Source organism: Strix aluco, chromosome 14 (genome assembly GCF_031877795.1).
Source record: "Strix aluco isolate bStrAlu1 chromosome 14, bStrAlu1.hap1, whole genome shotgun sequence".
In the NCBI taxonomy this organism is placed as follows: domain Eukaryota; kingdom Metazoa; phylum Chordata; class Aves; order Strigiformes; family Strigidae; genus Strix; species Strix aluco.
In genome coordinates, this window is record NC_133944.1 from 1,375,209 (window position 1) to 1,391,952 (window position 16,744).

Genomic DNA, 16,744 nt, shown 5'->3' on the forward strand with positions numbered 1-16,744 from the left:
CCCTCACTATTCCTCCCCTTTATCAGCTAATTTCAGCAATCCCAGGAACACACTCAAACCTCCTACCCATCCTCCGCAAACTATCAACTCAATTAACAGTTACATTCTGTTTTGTCACGGGGTTTGGGTTCGTGGCCAGGCAGAAGAGGCCAGCACGGCTCTGCTGGCCTTCCCGAGGCGGCCGGCATGCAGTTACTTTAACCGTGGAAGCTGCCTCCGTGCTCATGTTTCCAGTTCTTCACTCAACGCCTTCTCCAAAGCACCTGAAGGAAGCAAAGCACACACACCCAGCTTTAATTTCACCAAGAGAGTTTTCTCGCAGGGTAAAAGCTGAGACAGCGCCTGCATTGTGCGGGGAACCTGGCAACAAATATTTGCTGTGCGAGAAGTTCAGCGTAAGGACAAAAATTTGGAATTGTCTTTTTTAATCTTCAAATAAAAGTAAACAAGCTTAGTTAATGCCTCCTTTGTTGACTGAACAGCTTCACACCCATGGGACCCACCATTCAGTGATCCAGAAGAAAAGAAGAAAGGAAGAAGAGGCGGGCTGGCCCCAGCGCCTCGCCGGAGGACCCGGGCAGGGAGCTCAGCGCCGGGCTCACACCAGCCTGTCTCTACCGCGCACATGTCGTCCTTCGGAGCAGCCCTGGCACACTGAGAGCTCAGGAAGGGTCTGCAGGGCGGCAGCCCAGTAAAAATGATGCCCGTGCTGGGCACACCAAGGCTGTTCTAAGCTTGTAATTAACGAAGAAGTGGGAAGACATCGATGTGGCTTCTGTAAATGCACTTCAAGCACCTCGAGATCTTGGAGGGAGCTGGTGCACGTGCAGAAAAGGGACGGCTGCTTGGCAGAGGCTGCTTGGGGTTCCACAGGCGTTGGACAAGGCTCTTAACAGGTCTGAGATGCCCTGGAACAAGACTGAAGGTCTCCCTGGGCAGTTAATTGGTTGAAAAGAAATAGCAGCAACAACAAAAAGGCTCTGTAACAACTGGGAATTGACAGGCAGTTGTCCCAACGGTAAATAGCAAAGGGATGAGATCTAATGATGGCAAAAAGTTATTTAGAGCAGCCAAAATGCAACTGAATAGAGAGAGCACCAGGAAAATGGTATTTAAAAAAAAAAAAAAAGTATGTCAAAATCCAGGTGAAAGCGATGCCTACAGAGAAAACAGAGGTGTTTCCACCATTGCAGCAGGCACAACTCCCCAGCCCTGTGCCAACCTGACGCTGCGGGAACCCAACCAGGCAGCTCTTGTAGGGGGCCCTACGCTCCCCCAAACTGCCCCAGCGCGGTAAGATTACGTGTCAGCCAACACGTGCCTTCCAACTTGAAAACTTTCCATTGATAGCAAATCCGCCATAAACCTCACTAAACTGTGCATGACTTAGTGATAAATGTGAAAAAGTACCATTTCCAGTTCAAACTGCTCTTGCTTTAACTAGGGGCCTTTTTTAGAGCACTGTCCTCTAGATCAAAAAGCCCTTCGACAGTTTCTATTCCACGTGCGAGCACCTCCATGGTACAACATTGTGCCCCTCCCTTTGATAAGCCAGATTGGGCTCATTTCTCACCGTACATAGTTTTCCAAGCTTTTAATCATTTCCATGGCATTTCTCTGTGTTTTTAAAAGCCAAAGGCACAGTCAGAGCATTCACCCCCTGCGACCCTCAGCACCAGGCAGCCATCACCAAGCTCGCTGGTTTTCCATCTGCCTCCTCCCGGGTCACTGCTGAGCTTAAACAAGCACGGGCTGCTCTTCACACGGTCACTGGGAGTTCAATCTTTCACTTTGTGATGTCTCCTTGTGGATTTTTGTATCAGTTTTGTTAAATCGGGCACTATACTGTGCAGCATCAATTCAGATGCCTTGCAGAAACCCAGGCAGCACATCAGTGTATTATCAGCTAATCTGGAATATAAAAATATCATGTTGGACTGATAAGATCTATTTTCCATAAACTTACATAGACTGACCCATTGCTGAGTTTAAGACCTATGTTAATGTATGACTATGTGGCCTGTCACCTTTATCCTTTAAAATACAGCTAAATAGAATTTCCCAGGTCTTTCCCACTGGATTTTCCTTGGCTCAGACTTCTACAGAATAAACAGAAACTAGACCACCAAAGCAGCCAGGGCAGAACGGGGGACAAAGGTAGCCTGCAACAGGATATCCAAGAGCCACTTCGGCACTGGGGAACTCCAGCTTTCCCTGGCCAGGTATTCACCGTAAGAGATGACACCGTCAATGGCAGCGAGAAAAGTCCTGTGGGAAGACAGAGCTCTGCAGGGTCTCCCCTCTGCAGGGATTGCTGGGGCAGCCGCTAAACCAGCGCGCGCCGAAACGCGGCACGGGAGGAACCGCCCCAGCGGTCTCCGCGCTATTCAAAAGCCAGAGGGTAATTCCACAGCCAAGAAATTCTTCTCCACGATCTCCCGGGGAACAGAGCAGTTTCATGGAAGAGAGAAAAAAACCCACAACCGACAGGTTTTCACTAACAGGACCCCAGTGTGTCGCTTCCCATTTTACTGCCATTCAAAAATATGCTCTGTGTGGTGCCGACACCGGAACACACGTTCCCTTGAGGCGGCAGCTCCCGCAGCCGCACCCCAGCGTGCTGGAACCTCACATGGGCTCTGCTCTGGTAGAGGCCGACTACATGATACACAAAAACAGCAGAAGAGAGAAACACCCCCTCTATTCCACGACAAAAACAGCATTAGCCACAAGTCCCAGATGAATTTCTTCTCCCTTTTCATTTAGGGAGGACAGACCGCATTTATTTGGTTTTTCCCCCATCTGGTGCACATTCACAATAGATAGGATTTTTGTTTCCAATACATGTGTCAGATCAAGACCTCACAGAGAAAGAAAAATCTGCATTTCAGGAAGCCACGTGTCAGTTCCCATTTCTGGCATTGCCCCACGCAGCACAAAAGCACCCAAACAAACCAGATTCCAGGTATAAATGTTTTCACAGAATATACATTTTAAGGGGACAAGTACAAATATTACAAAATGAACTGAATCACTTTTAAAATACTTATATTTGTTTAACCGTTAAAAACAGACACGTACAGAAAGAGGTAGCAAAGCTAACAATTTCCTGCTGCTCCAATTAGTGTTGCCTGCATGCACTGGGAAAGTTGCTGCGGAACCGAATCTCTGGACGTCTTTTCTGGAAAGGACTGGAGACAACTTGCCGTTTATTCCTGACAATGCAGTGTGAAGGACTGAGGCAAATCCACAGGCTCACTAAGCAGCTGTTTCATGTTGTCTGGCTTAACGAAAAGGCATTGAAAGAAAAAAAGGTTGTCTGTGGTTTACTTCAGAGAGCGAGAGAGCGCGAGAGAGAGCGCACACGAGCACGCACACGCGAGGGAGAGCACACACAAACGGAAGAGAATACCGGGAAGCGGCACGTGCCCTGCCACCGCCAGAGGAAAGCATGACAGGTCCGTGGGTCCCAGGGTTAGGAGGATAGAGAGCTTGGTATTAGCTTGGTCCCATGGATATCAACATCACTTGACAGACTCAAAGCTAAAAACAAGGCTTAAAAGGTGAACGGAAGCAGAACTCCGTGTGGTGCAGGCGTGCGCTCTCTCTCACACCCTCTTTTTCAGGCTGAGGTCCCAGCACGGTCAGTTCACGAGGTTCTCCCATCCAACATGTAATAGCGATACATTAAACCTATGACCAGCGCTCCGAAGATGGGGATTAGCCATGTTGACCAGAAACTAGACGGAGAAAACAAACAAACAAAAAAAATACACACAACATAAACCAGAAGAAAGTATCAAGTTAATAATTGATTCAAGATGCTCACAAATTATGACACGTCTGTTTTTATCTCGGAACTCCTGGGACCTGCCTCCCGTCAGCTCAGAGCAGCCGTACGGGCTGCGGCTCACGCCAGCAGTCCCTGGGCTCGGTGCTCTGCCCGGCCCCTGCGCGAGGCCCTGACGCCTGCAAGGGCGGCTCGGTGGCTTATAAAATAGCAGCTGAATTGCTGAAGTTTCCAGCCTGGCACATACAGAAACCAATTTGGGTTTTCTGTTGTTGGTTGTTGGGTTGTTTTGTTTTTTTTTTTCCTTAAATAAGTCAGACTGTAATTTGTGCTACACAAACAGCTGAGTTGACTCAAGGATGGAAATTGCTACAGCTATCCCACAATAAATCTTCCTCACTCATAAACCAGAGGCCACAGGCTCACCTTCAGCAGCCTCCATAGCAAAAAAGTTCTGCACCAGCTACGAAAGACTAGGGCCCTGCTCTGGTTGTAAGGATTTTTAACTAAACGGGGCTGGTTATGGTAAAGATCCTCCAAAATCTGCACCTTGCTGTGCTGCATCACCCCGTGACCTGCAGTGACCACACAAATAATGGACCGTGGCCACGCTCGTGCGACGTGAACACACGGGCCAGAGAAGTGACGCTGCCGAACACCAGGACACCAGGACGTCTGCGCTGCCGGCATGGGGCAGGGCCTGGGGCCGCATGGCCAGCGAGGGGGTGCATGCCCCAGCAGCCAACTCGGGGCGCTGCCGTTTGTCGACTCGTTTTGGACCATCCGCTTGCTGGAAGGCCGGTGCTTTTTTTCCTGCCCGTTAGAGCTAAGGCGCAGTTCTACAAAGGGAGAGTCCTAACCCCTCAGTTTCTTACTCTTACTTTAAGAGGATACTATACCTTGCTTGGCCTGAGGATGTCATACTTGGTTTCTGAAGGAGGAAAGAGGGAGTTAGCAGGGGGAAAAAGAAACATTAAACATGTGCTAATAAGACTACAAAACTGAACATGTGATTACAAATACAGAGGAAAAGTAACCCTCCCCTCCTCTGCCAAACACCCTCTGTCACAAGCGCGGGTGTTTCTGGGGACGTCGGCCCTCGTCCTCCCCTCCACGCCCATCAACCCACTCCCTCCCACCTGCTCTGCAGCTCCACGCTGGAACTTGCGCCCCTCAAAAAAAAAACCCTCTGAGAATTTAAATAAACTCATAAAACTCTGAGAATTTAAATATTTTCTTCAGTCAGCCAAAATTCTTGTTTAGGCTTTCATCAGCTCTGCAGCTTCCTCCTCCACGGCTGTTGCTGCTCTCCAGTTTAATTAATATCTACCAGCCAAAAAAAAAAAAATCACCTTTCCTGCCCATCCTAAACAGAATTGTCTCTATTTATTGAGAGCCCTAGTGCTTATTTTTCTGCCATAACACACTCAGTGGATGCTAAACACTGACACCTGTGGGGAGCTACCTCTGAGCTGCATCACAAGAGTATACAATTTTTTTTCTGCGTGTGTGGTTTCCCCTTTTTTATTTTTACATTGCTGACTTCTATCTCTTGCTGCTGTTTTTCAATTATACTTGGCCCCGCTTTTAAAACAGATGTTGTACATTGGAGCAAGACCTTAGCTGTACATAACTCACTGGACTTTCTCTTCAGAGGAGAAAAATATTTGAAAAAAATATTTAACTCCTATCCAAGGGAGCTACTCAGATTACTACTAATTTCATTTTAGGCACGCCATTCTGTTTATGAAATGGAGTTGAACCAAACAATACATTTTAAGGTGAACATATGCATCATTATGCAGCCCCGTGTTAGCACTAAGTGTGGGCTTTACCCAGCCTGAGTTATTCTCTCTGTGGCTGACTACAGCAAACACTCCCGAGGGCTTCAGTCGCTGCTCTCTGTTGACAGTTCTTGACTCCCGCTGCTCTGCGAGCGGCCCTGCCTTGAACAACAGCTAATGGAAGCGTTGTTGAAGGCAGGGCTGTGCCTGGTCCAAGCCTTCAAGCCAAGCGAGAAGAGGGGCCAGCTGCAAGGCGCATGTTTACCGCTCCGATGGGATTCTATTTATTACCATTTCCCTCTCCCCATCCATTTCAAAGGCATTTTTGCAACACTGCGCCCTGTTCTAATCCAGGAGTACCTGAGTTTTAAGCAACACCAGTGATTACTAGGGCAGTTAACAGAGAATTCTTGTTTTCCAGCCAAGCCCACGGTGGCTGTGCCTGTCTCCTGGCTTGAATGTAACAACACGAACAGTTCAGTGGTCAGGACATATCAAGTAATGCAAAAAAATGGTCTGTGGCTCAAGGTGTGGAAATAACATCGCTGATGTCAGGGGACAGAGGGCACAAAAACCCACTTCCAGTTTCACGGAGGTGACTGCTGAGCTTCAGGACAAAACCAAAGGCATAATTTGCTTGGAAGATATATTCATTGCTGTTGTTTGTGTAAACATAAAGCCACGAGCTCCACAGGGGAAAAAAAAAAGGCATGTGACAACTTCTTTGTTCATTTTGTGAGCGTACCATCATTTCCACAGCATTAAATTAAAATGGAAAAATAAAACACTAACAGCTTACCTTAGAGCCTTCTTTTTTACGATCATGCTGTCAAGGGGAAAAAAAAGAAGAAGAAAAAAAAAGATAAGCACTGACTTCAAGAGAAACCTGCAGTCTTTATGAGGGAATTGTTCTGTACACAGTCCTCATCACAGGGTAATTGCCTGGACTGGGTTTTCAAAGGAATCGTTCCTTCAGCACCCAAAGGCACCGGCTTTGTAGCAGGCAGGAAGCTGGTGGTTGTGCCGTGCCCCTGTGATCTCTCACCCTCCTGAACCCTAAATTACAAGGCAAGGGGAAGTTATGGTACCACCAGCTGAGGAGGGAACCGATTAGATTAGCTTCTTTAAGTGCCCCTGATTTAACTGTGGTGAGAAATCCGTTCTGAATGGTGGAAACAGAAACTAATTTAGTTTTGTTTCCTCGACAGAGATCCTCTTTCCTCAAGAGAAATCCTGGACAATACAGAGCCTGCCTAAACCCCTTAACTACTTACTAATTTCACAAGACACATCTTGGTGTACATGTTTAGTGGGTTACACAATGGATAGTCACACTTTTACACAGTTTGTGTTTGAGAGAGGCTCTCTCAGCCAGCTGGTCCTTACCGGGTGGATCTCTCCAATGTAGTACTGCTTGAGCATTTCCCTGGCATCCATGGAATGCCCAACATCCTCGAAGCATTCTGTGGCATCTCTGCCAGCTTGTTCGAGCAAAACCTCTTCTCCACCTGGATGCTGGAAGAGAAGTCTTCAGGTGAGCAAAGGGCTAGATGCAAAAAGAGCACCACAAGTGTCAGCAGCCTTCCTTCCAACCTCTTCCATTCATCACAGATGCCTCAAACCAACATCATCAATACAATCTTCCAAAGATTCAATTGTCCAACCTCTCCTTCAGGAATTCAGACAGAACGGCGTGTCCTGCACAGCCTGGACACACCTCGCACAACAAAAATCCTTCCAAAGAGGCGAATCCCCAACACACAGAGGGAAGCACAGCTTTGCGCCCCCACAGCCAAGCCAAGCTATCCCTTCTGTGATTCTGTAACTTGGGCAAGAAAATAATAAAAAGAAAGGATATCCTCATGTAGCATTTCATGGGCTTCACTCCATAAATCAGGCTCCCTTGCTTCCAGAGGAGCCTCTCCTGTATGATTTTCTCAAGAACTCTCCTGAGGCAACACAACTGTTAGTGAAGCACAAGACAACACTGCCTCTGCAGACACCAGCGGAGGAAAGGATATTCTACTTCTTCAGATACTACAAAAAATAATAGTATTTGGCTGACAGCCTCTCTCTGCACATAGCTGCGCAATGAGGAATGGAGAAGATATACATCATGTTTTCTAGTGGCATAAGAAACTGTGACTCTAGTGTAACCACAACAATACTGAACTTGCTCCCATGTACGACCACTCAATGACCAAGGGAGAGGAAAAAAAAAAAAAGTGTCACAAAAAACTATACTATTTGACATCATATACTGATTCCAGAGATTCAGAAGTTACAACCACAGAAGTACCAAATCCACAGGACACTCCACAACAACACTGACATTTCTGTTGGCGGCAGACGGTCACAGACAACAGTCAGACCAAGCAGTATGAACTGACAAAAAACCCCGGTGCAATTGTCTTTTCCTTGATGGGTTGGGCTCTCCTCTAGCACTGTCAGTACCGTAATTCCAGGAACAGGTTGGCAATGGAAAGCACTAACCACAAAGCCAGCAAAGTACAATCTCTTTACAGTGTGAACGTGAACAAATAGTTCAGTTTAAACTATCAGCTAATCCACTCAGACCAATAAAGTGGTCAGGCGTCTGTGTGCACACAGGGACTAACTCAGTTTTCTAGAGCATCAGGCAACAAGTGCTAACAGCGCCGGTTAAGAAGATGAGACTTATTCACTGCTGCCTGAAATGCCTCTAATGGCTACAAGCCTGGAACTGGAGAAGAGATGTTAGACTAAATTTCAGATCAAAGGACTAACACACCTGTTTTTCTCTGTAATATCCCTTTCCTTCCCACAGACAGAACAGTTGTCATTGCCCCCCTTCCTTCAGCTTGTCTGTTTTTGCTGCCAGAAGTCAAAATATTCCCACTTGGCTATCACACCTCATACCAAACATACTCAGTATGGACACAAAACCAGTCCAGTTGTTTACCCCAGTGAGTTGCTGCAGCCAATTCTGCAATCCTCATATCAGAGCTCTTTATTCTGAATAAATCCCTTTATTGTCCAGGTATGTAGCAAAATCAACGTGGAGCTTTCTCAGCAGCCATGAAGGGCAAAGTCTGCAGTCCTAGGACACAGTGTGGTTAGCAGGCAGTTATTAGATTGCTCTGGCTGTAAAACCAAGTGAGGCTCCACTCTGCTCATTCCCCCCATGCCTGGCTACAGGTCTCGCTGCCGTTTCTCCCACACCAACCCTCCAGCTCACTTGTTCTCAGAGGGAGTCGGATCAGGGACTACCGTGGCAGAAAAGCCACCCTACAAAAAAAGAGAAGGAAGCGGTTATCAGCTGGGATAGCTGTGAATGAGTGCACTACAGAGCTGGATGCACATCTCTTCATGCAAGGGAGTTAACGGGAGCACAGGCTGCAGCGAGACCACCCTTTAGATCATTCCTGCGCCTCTCAGATCACACTCTCAGGCTTGGCTGCAGTGGTAGGACACCGCACACTGTCTATGCACATTACTCAGAACAACTGCCCCATTTTCAGCTATTTTATAACCATGCCTGCAAAGATCCACAGAAACCAGAGGATGAGAAGCTGGCCATTTTCTTTAAGCCTTCTAGAAGAACTCCTTAGGGATGTGTCACCAGAAATCTCATTTCAGATGCAAAAATATCAGAATTGAATTTTAAGAAGACAACCTTGTTTTCCTGATCATCCACCCTAAAAGGGCAGACAAAAACCTGCAGTAACAGGCAACATGCAGTGGATACTGGCTTTCAGTGGCATCCAGTCTCTGCATATACAAGAGGCAAGAAGACTGGTAAAGTACCAGAGATAAGAAGAATGGTAAACTTTACTCCTCTTTACATCTTTGGGTCTGAAGCCTTGCCATGCACTTGCTAAATCCACAAGTAAGAAAAAGAATTACTTATTCATGCATCTGTCCTTCACTATAATCGTCAAGCTAAAAGAAAAAACTTCAAAACATTTTGGCATATCATATTTCTGAAAGGACTCCCTAGTCTAGACAACCACAACTGCAGCCAGACAATTCTTACCTTGTCATACCCGGGCAAACGTAAAACCAGACTATTTATACAGGAAGTCATTTACTCTGCCACAAAACTTCTCAAAGCTACAGCTCCTGCAGGAAAACATGAAAACTGAAAGGGTTGCAAACTGTGAAAAAAAAAAAAAAAAATTCCAGAGGAAACAATGGCTGAAAAATGTCTGTTTCTGAAAAGAAATGGCCAAAAGCAAACAAGAGAAGTGGGCCCAAGGGCCAGTCCTCAGAAGTTTTCCTCAACAACAGTAGTAGAACTGGACCTTCCCTGTCACTGGAGCCTTCAGCATACACAATAAATAAAGTACACACTGACAGCAACGTTAACAGTCTTGAAGCACCAGTTCTGGAAGGCTGTGACCAACGCCACTGAGCAGAGAAAACAGTTTTACAGGGAGCCCCTGTCACTTGGAAGTGAAAGCACAACAGCCATCACCAGTCCAAGGCACCTCCAGAGCCCCTGGTGAGGCAGTGCAGGGCGGGGCCAGCCTGCTCTGGCCACAGTCAGGAGATTTAAAGGGAAAAAAAACCCTAAAAAAAACCACCCCAAGACCTCCTCATGCTCTGCAGTACTCACAGCTACAGCAGGTGCTCTCAAAAGCGTAATTTCAGTGGGATCTTTGAATCAAGTTCTCCAAATTCCAAATGAGGTCCAGAGAAGAACAGAAGCAGGGAGTTGTACAACCCCATATTCACTTTAAACATCACTGATGCTCTAAGCTGATGAATGAAGAAAGTTTGCCCTGGATGACTCACTGCCTAATTAGCAGCTTATGTAGTCCATCTTCTGCGTCAGCCAGCAAGGTTATAGGTTGTATTTATTCATGAACCTCAGAAGATGCTCTATGCATGTAGGGATACGGAGCGAGCAAACAGCAGCAGCAAGTCAGAACTGGAGGCACGCAGCAAAGGCTTCTGAGAGGCAGAAACTCGCTGCAGAAGGCGAGAGCCTTGAGTCGCCTTTTCACAGGCTCCAAGTGTCTGCCTGCATACGTCTGGCTGGCAACTGCTGTTACAGACCCACTGCAAATACAAACGAGCTCAGAAGCAACGCTAAGCTCTACGACTAATTAGACTGCTGGATCAGGTAAGACACAAGATCATCAGGTCGAGGAAGGATGCAAAAGCTTTCGCTCCTAGCCCCCAGTGTTAGAGAGATATGCCAGGAAAGAGAGGAGTATTACCATGCAGTAACAATGTGCCAGTACCATACAAGCCAGAAAACAAGGACAAGCAGCCACCTAGACAAACGGTGTTCATCAACCACACATCCTTCAAGGCTTGTTTTAAGACACAGAACAGGTTTCCCCGAAAACATCTCTGCAAAGCTGGAGCAAGTCAGCATAAGCAAAACCAGATCTCTGACATTCCTCCTTCTCCCTCACGGGTTTCAAATACCCCAGAGTACACAGGAATTAAATGCAGAAAGACAAAGAAGGGTATTCAATATTGGTTTCGTACTGCTGGTGCAGTAAGGAGGCAAGAATCTAAAAACTTGCTGCCTCTGGTGTAAGCAACCACCCAATACTTCCCTCCTCTTTACTTTCACTTCAATAATAGCGTTCTTAACGACCAGCTCTTCCAAGCACAGACCCTACCTTGGCTATATACCTGCCTGGAAAGAGCCTAACTTCTGTTACAACCACGTATTTTTAAAGACAAGCTGTCAGTAGTAGAATATTTCCTTCTTTTGAAACATAGTTTGAAGAACATTATACCTGAAACCAACTGACCAGTTTGGGTTAGAGTTGTCACAACCCAGGCTCATTCCATTTGGAAACCAGTTCAAATGGATTTCATCCCACTTATCACAGGTATCAGAAGCGGCAGCACATGCCAAGACACAAAGTGGTGGTGGCTGCTGTGGCTTCTGGGCGCAGGTAACAGACAAAAGGGTATACTGGAGAAACAATCTCATGTAAAAATGGAGATAAACCACGTCCCTCTATCGTAAGAATGCTTGTGAAAATAAGTCTATTACAGATTGTGCACAAGTTAAAAGCCACAGATTTTAATACCAGTGTGGTGAGGGCGTAAGCGTGAGCAGTACCAGACCCCTGAGAGCCTGTCAGGGAGGTACCTCTGCCTTCCTCCCCTCCCTCCCTCATCGTTCACACCTACCTGAGCAGCCAGTCCCTTTGGCTCTAGCCATAGTCTACAATTCCTTTTCTAGACTACTGCAATCAGGAGTAATAACACTGGCCCAGTTACCTAGATCTGGGAGAAAATTATACTATTGCCATAAGGCTATCTCAGATTTCAAATAACCACACTTCATTTCAGGCACTTACAGGCTTTCTGAAGCACAAGAGACTGCAGTCTCTCAGAAACATTAAATTTCAGTTGCTGTCTGCACATCTCCTGTATTTTGTTCACGTTCTTATAATTCAACAGGATTGTGCTATGTGATAAATGTCTTAACTATTACTCCTATTACACAGTAAATAGCAAGGTAAATTGGAAGTTTAAACGAATCTATGCTTCAAACAACATACAGATTTTGAGCTGGCTAGCTAACGGCTCCCCTGCTGTACCAAGTCTGCAGGAATCACAAAGCAGAATTCAACGATCTTTTAGCAGTGAGGCTTCTTCGAGATTACACAATCGCTCCAAGGTAACGCTCCAGTGGAATTCAGCAATCCTGTTCAAATAATCTGTGACCAAAGGCCAGAAAAGGCAACAATTAGACACTGCTTCAGTGACTACACAGGATCAAGGGGAAATATTACCCACTAAAACCCTGATACCTGCAGTTACAGCAACTCAGAGCTCCAAAGCAGAACAGTTTATCAGACAACTGTAACTTCTAAACAGGACAAACACTCCTGGTTCCAATCAGCTACACATTGTTCCCCTATCACTCAACTGATCACAGTGGGGTAACAGATATAAAGTGTATTTTTGCTAATAAATTAGGCCTTGATCTACAAGTTTCACAATGTCAGCGAGGAGGGTACGTAGCAGAGTGTTGTGTCAGCCATGCTGGCACCGTTAAAACAGTAGCCTTATTCTTCTCCCTTTCCCTAGTCCAAGTAGATCTTTTTCACATCAGAAAAACACTAATGGGATAAAGGGGTTGGAAAGGGCAATGTGAAATATCATCCCAAGGTAACATTCAGGGCATCGCTAAGCCTGGCTTGCTGGAGGTGGGGAGTGAAGCATTTTTCTGGGCTCATTTATAACACTGAAGGTGTCCCGAGGAGCACGTCCCAGACACCATCTTACACAGGGAATGCCAAGAGGAAGACTCTGACCACCACGCAGGGTCCGTGCTCTGAAACACAGCATCATTCACACTGGTGTAAATATCCTGAAAACATTTTTCTAACTCTTTGAGTCTGAAAAGCAATAAGCAGCAGCCATAACTGGAACATGGAGGCAAGTGGAAGGACAAGACAGCAGTTTCCACAAGTACCGTCCCAACCTCCAGCTGGTTTTGGCTCTTCCTAAACCCACAGCGTTTTGTTATTTAGAAACCAGCAGTGAATTGCTTTCCACATTTTTGCCTGGTCTTCCCCTGAATCTACTTAACCTTCTTGCACCCACAACAACCTTTGGCAAGGAGTTCCATGGGTCTGCTCCCTGTTGCGTGAAGAAACCACATTTGTTTGTGCTGAACCTGGCTCTAGCCAGCTTCTTTGGTGTCCCCTGGTTCTCATACTAGACTTTTAGATGCAGGCAAACATGACAGATTTCAGAAACTAGGGGAGTTAACAAGCATTCTTCAAAACACAGCCTCCACCCCGCCCGTTTCATTTGATCAGCAGAGGTAGCTGAGCCCACTGCTTTGTACTCCACTGCCCTCTCTCAGGAATTTGACAGATGCCAGATGACAGGGTTGGCCTAGTGCCGGGGAACCCAAACGCTGGAGGGGGTGTGCATGCAGGAGGAGGCAGTCAGCTGCTCCCAAAATCCTCATGTACCAGCTGGAAAACTCCTGGTCTTGTGAACTGACCCTGGAGCGGGAATCTGAGTACCTTAATTCTGCTCACAGCTCCACCATTTCAAGGCTTCCTGAGTTAGTCACACTCAATACAATCATCTTCTCCTTCCCACCCCAACGATAAGCTCTCCACAGTACAGTTTGCATCTTGTTGTAGATGCATGGGACTAAATGCGCAACCGGTCCCTCACCTCAGCCAGACCTGCGGGCTCTCCTGTAAAAAACAGCTGAGCATCAGCTGGTAATTCTTCATGCCATGGCTGCTCTGCAGCACCAAACTGCCACACTTCCCCCAGACACCCTCCCACTGTCCCACATGCTTTTCTTTCCAGCATATTGGGTGCCTCAAGTCTCTCTCGAGTATCAAAGACCCAAGAACAGCAGCAGCTCAGCAGGCAGCTTTTCAGATCCTGCACCTGACACAGAGGCATCTGTAAACAGTGCTGGAGAACCAACAGTAGACACTGCTGAGCAAAGGAGCGAGCAGCCAGGAGGCATTTATGGTCCCGTGAAAGCAAGATTTTTCATTATAAAAGTTATAAGCAGTGCGGAACTGGCTATGGCAAGGGCCAGCTCAAGCCACCGTAGAAAAAGACACTCCCTAATTTGTCCACTGAAATATCTCAGAGGCTCTCTTACAATAAATGTTGGGGGGAAGACTCAAAGCGGAAGTCGGATTCCGAATGAAGCATTACAATGCTGGATCCAATGAACAAAATAGATTGTGTCCAACTTTATAAATAAATACCAAAAAGTACACAGAAAGCCAGCTGTCAGGCCACTATAAAAAAGCTGCCAGGTTATCATTCTCTCCTCCTGATAAGCCTCTACACCTCACCAAGGCAGCTTTGTCATTCTATGTTATGACTACACAGGAGACATGCTTTAATCATATATGCCTGGAGGAAAATCAGAGTTTAATTTAGACAAGCAAAACCAACAAGCAGCAACATGCACGTTTTCAATGAAGTGCTCTTATTTTAAAGCTGATTCAGACTAACTTTCACACATTACCCTGTAGATGCTACAACGGGTTTGGTGTTATTTTAAGCTGGGATAGAAGCCCTTTGAAATTTTGTTACCATTTCAGTTTTCAGTTCCAAATACAAATGATACCGCTCTCAACCTTCTCAAAAACAGAAGTCAAAAGCATCGAGTCTAGAAGCAATTTTTGTCCCCACATCCAAGAGAACTGGAGATGAGGCAGCAGAGACTGCATCGCTTCCAAATCGCTTGTGCGTGGTCACCTCTGGGAAGGCAATAGTGCAGCAGATGCTCACCTACAGAATCACCTTTGAGTTCTGAGATGTCCCTGGAGGTGTCAAATTTAAACTACTGACCTAGCCCGACACTGTTTATCCTTCAAGACCAGAAGTGAAGTAACATGGCTTAAGGTGGGCTCCCACGTAAGGCATGCCTGAACAGACTTCCTAAGGAAACAGAAGTTGACTCAAACGAGTAGAAGCACAACCTCACGCTCTGCTGGCCTTTGCCAACATGACCTGCCATCACTCTCCCATTTCTCACAGGCATCTTTGAGCAGGGGCAGGAGCTGCCCTGAGCAAATAAACCGCGCAGGCGGCCAACAGACCACCGGGTCTCCCGGGGCCACTCCTCGAGGCTTGTGGGCCCCTCCTTCGGGCAGTGCTGGGCCGCTGAGGCCCCAAAGACTGGGGCCAGAGAGCTGCCTCAGGGACACAGGAGCCCCCCCCACCCCGCCAGGGCCTACTCGCCCCCCCTTCCCCTTGCAGCCCCACCCCCGCCTCGGGATTTCTGCCCCCCATGGCACCCCCCCGCCCCTCAGTCCTCCTCCCTCATCCCCGGGCCCTCCCCTTCCCTCTCAGCCCCAAACACCCTTCCCAAGCCCTCCCCGCTCCCCTCAGCCCTCTCCAGGCCCTATCCTTCCCCCCGCCGCCCCCTGAGGGGACGGGCCGGGACCCCGCCCCGCCCGGCCTCACCTCGTCCAGGAAGCGGGTAACATCGTAGACGCGCCCGTGGATAACCAGCCAGGCCTCGCGGTTGGAGTTCCGCTTCCCCACCTCCTCCAGCGTGAAGACGGGCCCGGCCTCCGCCGCCGCGCAGCCCCCAGCCTCCGTGCGCTCCCCGGCTTCCATGCTGGTCGCCGGCAGCTTCGCGGAATGACGGGCGTGGCCCACGGCAGCCGCCGTAGCGATGGCGGATGCCCCCGCCCACCCCCTTTCGCTAACGTCCCGCGGCGGCTCCCGGCTGAGCCCGCCGGCCAATGGGGAACGAGCGGGCCCGGCGGCGGGGCCACTGCTGGCGCCGGCTCCAGCCAATGGGAGGGCGCGGCGCCGGGCGCGGGCCAATAGGGAGCGGCCCAATAGGGAGCGGCCAGAGCGGCAGGGCGGGAAGGCGCTGGGCCTCGCCTCGCCTCGCCTCGCCTCGCCTCGCCTCAGGCGGCGTGCCCCGGCCCCGGCCTCGGCCTCGGCCCCGGCCCCCGCCCCGGCCCCCCCCGGGCGCGGCTGGTGGGCAGCCAGGGTGTCGGCTGCTCTGCCAGGCCGCCGGAGAGCGAAGTGCCTGTCAGCGGCCTGCCCACGGCGGTGCCCAGTGTCCGTCCCCGGTGTCCATCCCCAGCCTCTGGTAACTCTCCCCCACCCGGCCTGTTGGGCGGGTGAAGGGAAACTGGGATCTCCTGGGAAGCGCCTCTTCCCATCAGGGACTGTCCGAGCTCGCCTGACGGTCGCAGCTGCAGCACCCCCAGCCGAGCTGCAGACATCTGCGACGGGCCGCCCCGGGGTTGTCTCTGGGAGCAGACGCGGTTGGGAGGACTGCGCGGCGCTGCTGGATGAGCAGCACGAGCCATCGCGGGGTGTGGGGACGGGGGTCGCAGGTAGCGGCTGTTTCAGCAGGAAAGCGCATGGGGTGTGTGCTGGCAAGAACCATTTGTCAGGGTCCCTTGGCTAAGCTGTAGCACTCCGTTGGTGGGCTTTTGATTCCAGCACCAATGGGAACGGGTTTTTTGCTGCTCCTTTTGTGTTGATTCTTTCTGTGCATATATAAAATAGATGGCCATCTCACAGATCTTTAAATTGAGCCAGAGGAGGTGCAACACACCTCCAAGTGCTGGGTTTGTATCGGTTTCTAAAGGAAAGTGTTCACATGCAGATGAGATGTGAGTCACTTGGCAAGTTCTCTCTTCCCTGCCAGGTTTAGGAACAGAGAGACTGTTTGGAAAATCAGGAACCT

The 16,744-nt window shown here is 48.6% G+C and overlaps 1 protein-coding gene across 2 annotated transcripts; it reads right to left on the minus strand.

Annotated features, from left to right (window-relative positions):
• Positions 1–2,740: 2,740 nt before the first annotated feature.
• CYB5B (cytochrome b5 type B) lies at positions 2,741–15,685 on the minus strand. 2 transcript variants are annotated; one of them, XM_074839776.1, is made up of 5 exons: positions 15,496–15,685; positions 6,961–7,089; positions 6,374–6,400; positions 4,690–4,721; positions 2,741–3,740 (listed from the first exon to the last, which is right to left on the minus strand). In XM_074839776.1, the coding sequence occupies exons 1-5, from the start codon at positions 15,649–15,651 to the stop codon at positions 3,650–3,652; spliced, it is 435 nt and encodes a 144-aa protein (XP_074695877.1). In that variant the 5' UTR covers positions 15,652–15,685; the 3' UTR covers positions 2,741–3,649. The 2 variants fall into 2 exon arrangements, with proteins under 2 accessions (XP_074695877.1, XP_074695878.1); XM_074839777.1 differs by lacking the exons at positions 2,741–3,740; positions 4,690–4,721 and adding an exon at positions 4,730–5,116.
• Between the last annotated feature and the right edge of the window lie 1,059 nt (positions 15,686–16,744).

Excerpts from the sequence above, each read along its gene's own strand:
- CYB5B (XM_074839776.1), bottom strand. The coding sequence starts at position 15,651 with ATGGAAGCCGGGGAGCGCACGGAGGCTGGGGGCTGCGCGGCGGCGGAG. Across the intron at positions 7,090-15,495 it reads TTACCCGCTTCCTGGACGAG|CATCCAGGTGGAGAAGAGGT; the intron begins GTGAGGCCGGGC and ends CTTCTCTTCCAG. Across the intron at positions 6,401-6,960 it reads ACATTGGAGAGATCCACCCG|CATGATCGTAAAAAAGAAGG; the intron begins GTAAGGACCAGC and ends TCCCCTTGACAG.